General features: G+C 33.7%; 1 protein-coding gene across 1 annotated transcript in view; it reads left to right on the top strand.

The window, feature by feature from the left end:
• Positions 1-13,270, top strand: part of LOC149798603 (uncharacterized) — a 270,356-nt gene that overhangs the window by 197,076 nt on the left and 60,010 nt on the right. Inside the window, exons 5-6 of the mRNA XM_089957271.1 lie at positions 3,711-3,912; positions 10,390-10,449. Of these exons, the coding sequence (XP_089813397.1) occupies positions 3,711-3,912; positions 10,390-10,449 (262 nt within the window). The remainder of the gene's footprint in view (positions 1-3,710; positions 3,913-10,389; positions 10,450-13,270) is intronic.

Raw genomic sequence — 13,270 nt, 5'->3', positions numbered from 1 at the left:
AATGTACACTGTCAGAAGTTGTATTTCGTTCTGTTGTGGCACTTAGCACAGCTTTAAGATGAGATCAAGAAATTAATATCAGTACACTGACAGCTTGGATTTATTAGGATGACTGAGTACCAATTCTACTGATGTATGGTTGATACTGTACCAAGTTATTATCAGCATAAAAATTAGTACTGTGTATTACCATGGATAATGAAAATGATCAACAGGCTAACAACAGCAAGTGTGTATTGCATGTGGACAAGGAGGTACCTAAAGTGAGTGTATGTTTTTATGATTCTAAATATACAGTAGACTTAATTTGAGGGGTAGTCACATTTACAAGTATGATGTAGTATTTTTATACAGTAGATGTAAACTGAAATGATATCACTTTTATAAGTATGATGTAGTATTTTTATACAGTAGACGTAAACTGAATGAAATCACTTTTATAAGTATGATGTAGTATTTTTATACAGTAGACGTAAACTGAATGATATCACTTTTATAAGTATGATGTAGTATTTTTATACAGTAGACGTAAACTGAATGATATCACTTTTATAAGTATGATGTAGTATTTTTATACAGTAGACGTAAACTGAATGATATCACTTTTATAAGTATGATGTAGTATTTTTATACAGTAGATGTAAACTGAATGATATCACTTTTATAAGTATGATGTAGTATTTTTATACAGTAGATGTAAACTGAATGATATCACTTTTATAAGTATGATGTAGTATTTATACAGTAGACGTAAACTGATATCACTTTTATAAGCATGATGTAGTATTTGTGCAGTAGATTTAAATTGAGGGATAGTCACTTTTATAAGTATGATGTAGTTGTTGTTGTTGTGGGGTTTAATGCCATTTTTCATCACATGATAGGCTATACATGGTGGCCAGTATTAATGGTGGAGGAAGAACCTGGGAAAACCCCGGAAAGAACCACCGACCCATGAGAAGCTACTGGCAAGCTTTCTCACATACTCACATTGGCTGAATCCAAAGACTCAGTCCCATGCAGACAGAGGTGAGATGGCAGAATAGATGGCTTAGATAGAGAAATGGGTGGCAATTTAGTCAATATCTGATTCTTTCAACAAGATATAATTAATTTCCATTCATTTTTTTTTTTTTATTACAAATTAGTATAATTTTCTTCTTGTGGAGGTTCTTAGGCTAGTCCATAACCTTAGAGGCCAATTGACACTCCACCACTGCTTTTAACAGTACAGATAACATGTCTTGTTAAAGGGAGTAAAGTGAGGTCCATAACCTCAGAGGTCAATTGACACTCCACCACTGCTTTTAACAGTACAGATAACATGTCTTGTAAAAGGGAGTAAAGTGAGGTCCATAACCTCAGAGGTCAATTGACACTCCACCACTGCTTTTAACAGTACAGATAACATGTCTTGTAAAAGGGAGTAAAGTGAGATGGTTCATGTAGTTTGATATGAATGGCTTGCTTACTGTTATGTACATGACTGCCGTCACAAGGACTTGTACACTTGCTAACATTATCAGTATAATATACTGATGTACTATTTACAATAATAGTTATTATATAGAGTACATGTATTATTTATAGGTAAACTGTAAACGATGATATAATCTCTGATTGTAGTAAGCAGTTAGCGGAGAGAGAGAAAGAGAGAGAGAGATGGTTCTTCAAATGTTCTTTTTATAGATTGGTTGTGTAATATCAAGCACTATTCATGGAATGGATAGTAACAGGTGCTCTTTATTAATATTATTTATTGTCCCCAGCCATAACTGACCATGGTAGAGAACAATTATACAGGGACAAATTAAGTGGTGGATTATAAATTGTACATACATGTATTAGCAGTTTTCAAAGGAGTTCAACAGCCATGTTGTTGGTAGGTGGTTGTTGTTGTTGATGTTGGTAGGTAGCCAGTTCAGTGAGGGATGGCAAGTAAACAAGGAATGATCAAACAGATCTGGTACATTGGCTGTATAAGATGGTGCATTGGATGTATAGGATGGTGCATTGGATGTGTAGGATGGTGCATTGGCTCTATAGGATGGTGCATTGGCTGTTTAGGTTGGTGCATTGGTTGTATAAGATGGTGCATTGGCTGTATAGGATGGTGCATTGGCTGTATAGGATGGTGCATTGGATGTATAGGATGGTGCATTGGCTGTATAAGATGGTGCATTGGCTGTATGGGATGGTGCATTGGTTGTATAGGATGGTGCATTGGCTGTATAGGATGGTGCATTGGATGTATAGGATGGTGATTTGGCTGTATAGGATGGTGCATTGGCTGTGTAGGATGGTGCATTGGATGTATAGGATGGTGCATTGGATGTATGGGATGGTGCATTGGCTGTATAGGATGGTACATTGGCTGTATAGGATGGTGTATTGGATGTATAGGATGGTGCATTGGCTGTATAAGATGGTGCATTGGCTGTATGGGATGGTACATTGGATGTATAGGATGGTGCATTGGCTGTATCGGAGAAGGATTCAACATGCGATCTTTGTACATGGTTATCTTATGTAATTGATTTAAGTACTTGTGAACTACCCTAAAACAATAATTTTTCTGGTGTTGACTGTCCACCATTAAACCTACTAATATCTGATTTTACTCTGCTGCAGCTATTGTGGTACAGTGGTCAGCATGCAGTATTCATGACCAAAATGGTGCAGGTTTGAATCCCACCATTGGATTAGCCTGGGTCAGCTACCCTGTGGTGTGTCATGCACAAAGACATAAAATCCCAATTTCCACCACATTAAATAACATACAGATGGCCAGTAATGTCAGACAATAATACAAAGTCTGGGAGAACCACATATTTGTCAAGGTGTCATTGATCCTTGAGGAAATCATTGACTACCATTGCAAACTATTCTATTTCTTAGGATCATATCTGGGACCACAGAGGAGCATTGGAAGTAAAAAATAATTTTGAATGATGCAACGTCGATGTCCAAATCCACATGTGCAGTATTACTCCTTAACCTCCCTGTTTTTCATTTTCGAGCTGTCACTCGTTAACCCTACAAAGAATTTGATGAAACTTTTACTTAGGTTCATTGATATCACACAATAGTCAAGTCATTAGTATCACACAATAGTCAAGTCATTAGTATCATACAATACTCATTAGTATCACACAATAGTCAAGTCATTAGTATCACACAATAGTCAAGTCATTAGTATCACACAATAGTCAAGTCATTAATATCACAATAGTCAAGTCATTAGTATCACGCAATAGTCAAGTCATTAATATCACACAATAAAGTTATTAGTATCACACAGTAGTCATCATTAGTATCACACAATGATCATTAGTATCACACAATAGTCAAGTCATTAGTATCACACAATAATCAAGTCATTAGTATCACACAATAGTCAAGTCATTAGTATCGCACAATAGTCAAGTCATTAGTATCACACAGTAGTCAAGTCATTAGTATCACACAATAGTTCAGTCATTAGTGTCACACAATAGTCAAGTCATTAGTATCACGCAACAGTCAAGTCATTAGTATCACACAATAGTCAAGCCATTAGTATCATAAAATAGTCAAGTCATTAGTGCGAATGTCATATCATGTTCTGTTTGTGGTGCTAATTCTGCATAATGTTGTGATGGAAGAGTCAAGAGATACAGTCATTCTGTGAACATCAAGTTTACTTATACATCGGATCATTTACCTTGCAGGGAACACCAGAGGGGCAGGTTACAATGAGGCAGAAAAAATCCCCATCACCAAGCAGTGAGAGACCAAAGTCAGAGATACACGTTGGTGTCCGTTGGGCAGATCAAGGGGAAGCCACTCCTACTCCATCTGATCCCTCCATCAGATCAATCCGATGGCATGATAGAGATCACCGCCACATACCAAGGCCCACATCAGACTTAGGTAATGTCATTTTTTTTTTCAGACTGAATTGGCATAAGATACTTCTGGCTTAATTGTTCAAGTGAAAGGTTATGATGCGATTTTTGAGCTGTACAGTAAAACCTGTCTTGAAAGATGAACCCTTCTGCTTCAAAAAAATGGTCTCAAGATTGATTAAGTCTGTATGGAGAACTCAGTCCCTCAAGACGGGTTTTTTGATAGTTACTTATAAAGAGGGCAGTTTCATTCATATTGACTACCCTCCTTCATTCACTTTTTGTTTCTTGTTCTAACCTGTAATACTGTCTGCTGATAGGGACTGGGCCATATCTGATATGGATTGGTCTCTATATTCATTCATTTTCTGTCCAGTAATGCATTGTGTCACATGATATCATCCATTGATATGGAACAGATTGTATCTGATATGAATCAGTCTCTGTCCTAAAATTAGGATAATAGAATACACCCATAGGATAGTTAATATTATGCGTTATGGGATCAAGTTTCCATCAATAGGACAGTTTTACCTATGTGATATACAATAAACACTGAATATTTCAGCTGTATGACTTGGTCTGGTGTGGTCTTTGATATCCAGCTTCCATGAAAATGTAGGCATGAATCAATCACCAGTGTGGAACTTTTCATGTTGTAGACTGTAAGATCTCACTTTGATGTTTCGTATCAGTCTGATTTCACTCTCATTACCTGTATCAGATTCTAGCTGTTTGTAGTGATATTTGTCCAGAACATTGATCCCAGAATCCTGGATATTTTATACCAGAGACGGTCAACAGGTGCATTTCTCTTGTTTATCTTCCCATGGCAAACTGAGCCTGGACCAGTTCATGCCCTTGGATAAGGCACAGATGTTAAACTAATTAAAATCCCTTATCTCTAACCCTTACTAAAGACAAGAACAGAATGGCAGAGGAGGCAGTTATGCAGCTGGGCTTGGTACTGTTGTTGTTGTTGTTCAAGGGTTTAACTCCATTTTTCAGCACACGATAGGCTATACATGGTGGCCAGTATAACTGGTGGAGGAAGAACCCTGGAAAACCCATGAGAAGCTACGCTTGGTACTGTAAGCAACACTGGTTTTGGTTTTGGTGAAGATTTTAGTTTTATTTGACATAAAGTTGCAGGACCCTTACTTGCTGTTTGTGTGTCCTTTGAACCCAAATGTAACAATGTTATAAACTGTAAGATCTCACTTTGACATGAATCTATCATCAGTGTGGAACTTTTTATTTTATAAACTGTAAGATCTCACTTTGACATGAATCTATTACCATTGTGGAACTGTTGATTTTATAAACTGCAAGATCTCAGTCTGACATGAATCTATCATCATTGTGGCTCTTTTTCTGTTATAAATTGCAAGATCTCACTTTGACATGAATCTTTCACCAGTATGGAACTTTTTATGTTATAAACTGCAAGATCTCACTTTGACAAACATTATCACAACTGCATGATGATCACTCAGGAATGATCACCTTATTACACTCAGTATTGCTGTATGTATTTGTCTGGAACACTGTGTTATTATTTTACCTGGAGAATGTAGCCACATGTGACTTAAAGAGACTGTTATACAAATATTAAGATTTCAGATTTATGAAAGGAGATGAAGGATATCACACCTTTCCATTGATTGCACACTTCTAGGTAACTTGTGAACCCACATAAAATGTGGGGTGAAGAATTGACTCCATTGTAGAACATGAAAAAATATCACTGCCAAAACTCAGAAATAAGCCTTTTGTATATTGCTTGTTTTCATTATCTAAAATGGCAGTAAGTGCCTGGAAATCTGATTCAACATCATGAAATTCACAACTTTTAAAAATAAGTAATAATTTCTTAAGTTTCCTGTACAAAAATAGTTCAGTACACTGAAAGGAACTAATGTTATTTGACAATATTTCAGTCCATGAAAATGACATTAATGCCTGCTTCTGGCAGCACTTCAGAAATAAATACCAATTAAATAAGTTTCGTCAAGTAATATTCATGTTGTAGTCCTATCTTTAAATCCATTTACAGTGTAACATCGCTCCATTGATAACCCACTTTTATGTAACTAGTGAACCCACTTAAAATGTGTGGTGAAGTGTAGGGCCTATTTAATTCCCATGAAAATACCAAAAGAATTGAATCCATTTGTTGAACATGAAGAAAATCACAGTGATCACTAGGAAATAAGCCTTCAGTATATTGCTTGTTTTAATGGTCAAAAATGGTAGTTAGTGCCTGGAAATCTATATGCCCTCGTGTATTCAAAACATGAAAAGTGTCAGTCCATCATCACACTTATATCCACAAGCATTTCTGATAATCTAATTAAGTGCTGACTGTTTTTTGATGTCTGACTTGCAGAAGTGTTTGTTATATTGTTATAATCAATTAAAAGTAGATATGCTTTGTATTATCATGTTATTTATATTTTCTGGTATCAAATCAAATAAAGGGTGGAATAATTTTGAAAAAGTTAGAGCTAGTAGTCATGATATTGTGTCAGGTCAACTAATTTCAGTTGACCAGTTGGACGCTGTTATTAATATTATTATGTAGGTAACATAAAGTACATTATATGCTGTTATAAATACTATTTTGTAGGTGCTTTAAAGTATCTGTTATAAATATTATTATGTAGGTAACATAAAGTACCTGTTATAAATATTATTATATAGGTAACATAAAATGCCTGTCATAAATATAATTATGTTGGTAATATAAAGTACCTATTCATAAATATTATTATGTAGGTAGCACAAAGTACCTGTTATATATATTATGTAGGTAACATAAAGTACCATATATGCTCTTATAAATACTATTTGGCAGGTAACATGAAGTACTTTAAATGCTGTTATAAATATTATCATGTAGGTAACATGAAGTACCTGTTATAAATATTATTATGTAGGTAACATAAAGTACCTTGTATACTATTATAAATATTATTATATAGGTAACACAAAGTACCTTGTATACTATTATAAATATTATTATGTAGGTAACACAAAGTACCTTGTATACTATTATAAATATTATTATATAGGTAACACAAAGTACCTTGTATACTATTATAAATATTATTATGTAGGTAACACAAAGTACCTGTTATAAATATTATTATGTAGGTAACATAAAGTACCTGTTATAAATATTATGTAGGTAACATAAAGTACTTGTTATTAGTAGTATTATGTAGGTAACACAAAGTACCTTGTATACTATTATAAATATTATTATGTAGGTAACACAAAGTACATGTTATAAATATTATTATGTAGGTAACATAAAGTACCTTAAATACTGTTATAAATATTATTTTGTCGGTAACATAAAGTACCTTATATGCTGTAATAAATATTATGATGTAGGTACATAAAGTGCCTGTTATAAATATTATTATGTAGGTAACATAAAATACCTGTTATAAATATTATGTAGTTAACATGAGGTACCTTATATGCTCTTATAAATATTAGTATATAGGTAACATAAAGTAGCTTTTATAAATATTATTATGTAGGTAACATAAAGTGCCTGTCATAAATATTATTATGCAGGTAGCATAAGATACCTTACCTTGATCATAGGCTGACCTGCTAATTGACAAATTTTATCAACAGTGGCAAGAGAAGCAATTGAAAGGAGTACCCGGTGCATCTAGAGCTTTGTCTCACAGATATAGTTCATTAGGGAGAATTAAATTTCAAAGTTTGTTGTGAACTTAAAATTCTCAAATTGGCACTCATAGATTTGCTAAGTTTGAGCAGAAATTTCACTATTACTTGGAGTAAAATCATTGCAAAATATTTTATCAATAGAAGAATTGAGTTGACTGTTGTCGTTTCGCGAATAAAATGTCCTTACTTTTGAAGAAAGGAAATCTTGTTTTGTTATGAATCAACAACAGCACTCAAATATATCCATATTCAAATGCAGAAATCAATAACATAATACAGTGTTTTCGTAATTACACAAACCACTTGAAGTAATGTTTTTAACAATCTTCAAACAAAGGTAATTTATACAGAAAAGTAAAAACTTAAATTATAAAACCATTTAACAGTACCCCCTCCCATGGTATCCCCTTCTTAAATTTGGCATCGGCTATACTGTGGTCAGTTTTTTGGACCCCCTTGTGTGTGAATTGTTGAGGGATAGGTTTATATGTAATGAATTGCTTGTGTGTGAATTGTTGAGGGATAGGTTTATATGTAATGAATTGCTTGTGTGTGAATTGTTGAGGGATAGGTTTATATGTAATGAATTGCTTGTGTGTGATTTGTTGAGGGATAGGTTTATATGTAATGAATTGCTTGTGTGTGAATTGTTGAGGGATAGGTTTATATGTAATGAATTGCTTGTGTGTGAATTGTTGAGGGATAGGTTTATATGTAATGAATCGCTTGTGTGTGAATTGTTGAGGGATAGGTTTATATGTAATGAATCGCTTGTGTGTGAATTGTTGAGGGATAGGTTTATATGTAATGAATCGCTTGTGTGTGAATTGTTGAGGGATAGGTTTATATGTAATGAATTGCTTGTAGTGTACAGAAGCATATTATAATATTTGGTGAGTTTTTTAAGTAGAGGATCTTACATAAGTACACATTTCAAATGAAATTTTTGAAACGAGTTGCAACGAAAGGATTGAAATCATTTTGAGTTTCATAAATTTATTTTGAAATGAGCACACAGTAGGATTCTATTCATCTCAAGATGAAAAATACCCTTTTTATTTGACAAAACTGCCAAACGGTGTTCTGAAATGACTTTGAAATACATTTGAATGGTGCAGATGTTATCCTTTTTCATTGTATGATGTTATAATGCTAATTTTAACTTGATGATGTGTTATTATATATGTGATATATATATGAAAATTATTATATGAGTATATTAACCTACATAACATGATGAATTTAACTTAAGAAGAACATGGGTTTGAGGTTCTGTTTATCACATAACATTAAAGACTACAATGTGCCTCATTGCTGTATGTTATGTCCCAATATGCTGTTCCATTGTAACCATGCAACATCTTGTTGCTAATTAATGCAGACTTTGAAATCTTTCTCATTGTAATGGATTTCCAATTGATTTGAAATCTTCCTCATTGTAATGGATTTCCAATTGATTTCAAAATCTTCCTCATTGTAATGGATTTCCAATTGATTTGAAATCTTCCTCATTGTAATGGATTTCCAATTGATTTGAAATCTTCCTAATTGTAATGGATTTCCAATTGATTCGAAATCTTCCTTATTGTAATGGATTTCCAGTTGATTCGAAATCTTCCTCATTGTAATGGATTTCCAGTTGATTTTCTTTACAAATCAAGATTCATTAGAACCTGTTCTTACTGAGTTTCTGGGGCTTAATATTTCAATAGTTTCATATTTAATGATGGGGATGGTTGTTAGATTAAAATATTCTGTGTTCCATGATGAGGATAATTGTTAGATAAACTGCGTTATATTTTATGATGGGGCTAATTGTTTGACAGAGTGTTATATTTCATGATGGGATAATTATTTGACTAAGTATGTTATATTTCATGATGGGGATAATTGTTAGATACACTACAATATATTTCTTGATGGGGATAATTGTTTAAGTGTGTCATTTTTCTTGATTGGTATACTAGTAATTGTTAGATAAACTGTTATATTTCATGATGGGGATAGTTATTAGATAAACTGTGTTATATTTCATAATTTGGATCCTGGTAATTGTTAGATGAACTACATTACATTTCATAATTGGGATAAAGTTATATTGTATTTCATGATGTGAATAATTGTTAGATTAAAATTATTCTATATTGCATGATGCTGATAACTGTTGGATAAATTATGTTATATTTCATGACTGATAATTATTAGATAAACTAGGTCATATTTCGTGATGGGATAATTGTTTAACTAAGTATGTTATATTTCATAATGGTGACAAATGTTAAATAAACTATTTTATATTTCATGCTGGGGATAGTTGTTAAACTGTTTTTTATATTTCTTGATCGGATAATTGTTTAATAAACTCCCTTATATTTTATAATAGTGATAATTGCTGTACTGTGTTATATTTCATGATGGGATACTTGTTAAATAAACTTTGTTATGTTTGATGATGTGGATAATTGCTAAATTAACTGTGTTAAAAAGTGTACATGTATACTTCAAAATATCAGTTAATAATATGATACTAATCAATTTTAAATGTCAGATTTATGATAATTTATATAATACATGAATTTAGTTTTAATTGATGAAGACTTTAGTACTTGGTAAAAAATAAAATATCTGTCATACCTTGGTCACATTGTTGACTGGTGCTGAAGCTCACAATCAGCATTTATAAACTGATGTTTTATACTCCATTTTAATCTCTCCAGGAAGGCATGATAATTGGAACTAATTGCAGTTGAATTGAATATTTTATTTATAGAATCTAATCCTATTTTTTTTTCAGAAGAAAATATTCAATTTTTTGATGAAATATTCAAAGCCGTGTTAGAGGATTATTATTCAGGTAGAGTGACCAACTCACAAATTGGTGTGCATCTTGTTTACTGTATAACATATTTAAACCTTGCTAATTTATTTGGTTGTTTTTTTCTGTTTGTTTTTTTTTTTTTTTTTTCTGGATGCATGTTAATCCAGTATAGCTATGCCCTTTTCTGTTGAAAATGTTTAGATGCATTTGATAGTTATTAGTTATTGTAATAAAACAAAGTGTCAGTGACTTTATAGTACAAACACACCTCAACCCCCCCGTCCCTGCAGCCAGTTTTCTGTGAAATGCATTATTCCATGAATCTGATACTTGAGACAGATAAAAACTTGTTTTGTGAATTCAAAGAAACAATTTAAGTTCACTATTTCCTTTAATGTGAACATTATCATTACTTGCATCAGTGCACGAGAACGAGCAGTTTAGTTTTGTACTACACTTTACATCCCCTCTCCTATAGTCAGCAAAGTTAAAGTAAGTGGGAACTTTCCATGTGTGTTGAAGATGATGTTAATGTTATCAACTTTCATTTTTATTACAGCATGCCAAGTTTAAAAGCTTATATTCCCAGTAGGTGCTTATTAGAAATAAAAGCATGCCAAGCTCAAAAGCTTCTATTTACAATGGGTGCTTGTAAGAAGGGGTGTGTGTGTGTGTGAGTGTGTGATTTGGATTTTTAATGTAGCTTTAACAATTTTTCAGTCTTATTGCTACGATGTCTGCAGTGTGACAGTTTATAGTGATGTCTAGCATGGGGCATCATGCCACAGACATGAAGCATGATGTCCCACCCAGTCACATTATCCTGACACCAGGCCGACCAGTCCTAACACTAACCTCTTAATGCTGAGCGCCAAGCGAGGCAGCTGTTCGTACCATTTTTGTAAGTCTTTGGTGTGACTGGGCTGGGGATCGAACCCACAACCTCCCACTTCTGAGGCGGATGCTCTAACCACTAGGCCACTGGAGTGGTTGTAAGAGGCAATAGGGTAATGAATTTTTAAAACAGGAGAAACACAAAAACATGATGGCTGTAGTTGCTGTTATAGGATTTAACGCCATTTTTCAACACAAGATAAGCTGTACATGGTGGCCAGTATAAATGGTGGAGGAAGAACCAGGGAAAACCCCCAGAAAGAACCAGCGACCCATGAGAAGCTACTGGCAAGCTTTCTCATGTACCCACATTGGATAGCTAGAGATGTATTATTAGCTTTACTGGTGATAGACCAGAAGAGCTTATGACGTGGCCTGTGTTTTCTGTCACCTTTTGTCTGATGTCCATCTGTCCATTAGCACATTTATTCTCACTGCTCCTCCTAAACTACCTGGAGAATTGCTCTGAAATTTTATATATATATATATACACACACACACCCGCACACCCACACCCATCTCCCCCCACACACACATTCTAGCTGGTGCCAAATGAAAAGGTGTTCCTCAGACATCCATTATGGCCACCAAAGCAGCCATCTTGAAAACCTTGTTGCTACTCCACCTGAATGGATTCTCATATCAACTTGGTTTTTCACAAAAATACTTTTTATGACGACTTGTTGGTTCTAAATGAAAAGGTGCCAGTCTGATCACATATATCTGTTGGTTCTAAATGAAAAGGTGCCAGTCTGACATATATATGTTGGTTAAAAAGAAAAGATGTCAGTCTGACATATATACTTTTTATGATGACTTGTTGGTTCTAAATGAAATGGTGCCAGTTTGACATATATCTGGTCACCACAGTGGTCATTTTGAAAATCCTATTATTGCTGCTTCTGAATGGATGGTGATATCAAAACAGGATGTCTGTTGAAGAAGCATGTACCAAATAATTGTAACCATTTGTCTGGGTAAACATAACAATGGAACAATTTAGTTTCATAGGAGGCATAATTGTTTCTTTCAAACTTCAGCAACTATTTCAAATGCCAGACTCCACTTCCTGGTCAATATAAACAACCAACACCCTACAGTAATAGCTTAATTTTGATTTTTAGCATTTGATATCCAGAATTAAACTCTTCCAACATGCATATTGTGAAATGGGTCTATTCCTGGAAATTCTTTTCACCCAGTAGACTGAGTTTCTTCAGGAGACTCTGGTATTAAGAGATAAATATAGAAAAACACTTACTCATCTGGTGACTGCAATATAGCGCAAGGAATAATGGAGTTTAATGATGAATAGGTGGTCACTCAGTTGTTTTATGCATTATTATAATTTTTTAGTGATATCCGGTGGAGTGGAGAAGATACGTTGGTACTAGATAACTTTTATGTGTTATCATTTTCTTTTTTTTATTTTGTTGCAATATTTATGCCGTTTAAGTTTGACATTTATTGCACAAATGTTGATTGTTTTATTGAATTATTTGTCTGTATTGAACTTGTACCCAACAATTGTGGACCCAGATATGCCTTCTTGTAATGTACAAGCAGATCTAGGTCCATGTTGTTCATTCTGGTTATGCTTCTGTGCTGATTAGCTTTACGGGTACATGTTATAGCTAGTTTTGATTAATTGCCATGGTCCATCCACACCCACCCACCCACTGGATACTACGTATTTTGTTTTAGAAAATGTTAGGACATTGTTGAAATTCGTGTCCTGAGGTAACTATAAATTTAGCTGTAGATGAGCAGTGGCCATTAAGACTTTTCACAGATAGACTGATAATAAACATGGCCAAAAAGGAAAATATTGTGGATGCAAAAACATGAATAATTAGTCATTAAAAAAATCTCTGTTTCATTAGTGTTCCATTTAGCTGACCATACATTGGTTCCTTTTCTAACAGGATCACTCCTCTGTTTATTATTATTATTATTATTATTA

This window comes from Sinohyriopsis cumingii, chromosome 5, assembly GCF_028554795.1.
Source record: "Sinohyriopsis cumingii isolate HCF-2022 chromosome 5, ASM2855479v2, whole genome shotgun sequence".
NCBI classification, from domain to species: Eukaryota; Metazoa; Mollusca; class Bivalvia; order Unionida; family Unionidae; genus Sinohyriopsis; species Sinohyriopsis cumingii.
The sequence above is the reverse complement of the archived record's forward strand: the minus strand, read 5'-3'. Positions and strand labels throughout refer to the sequence as shown.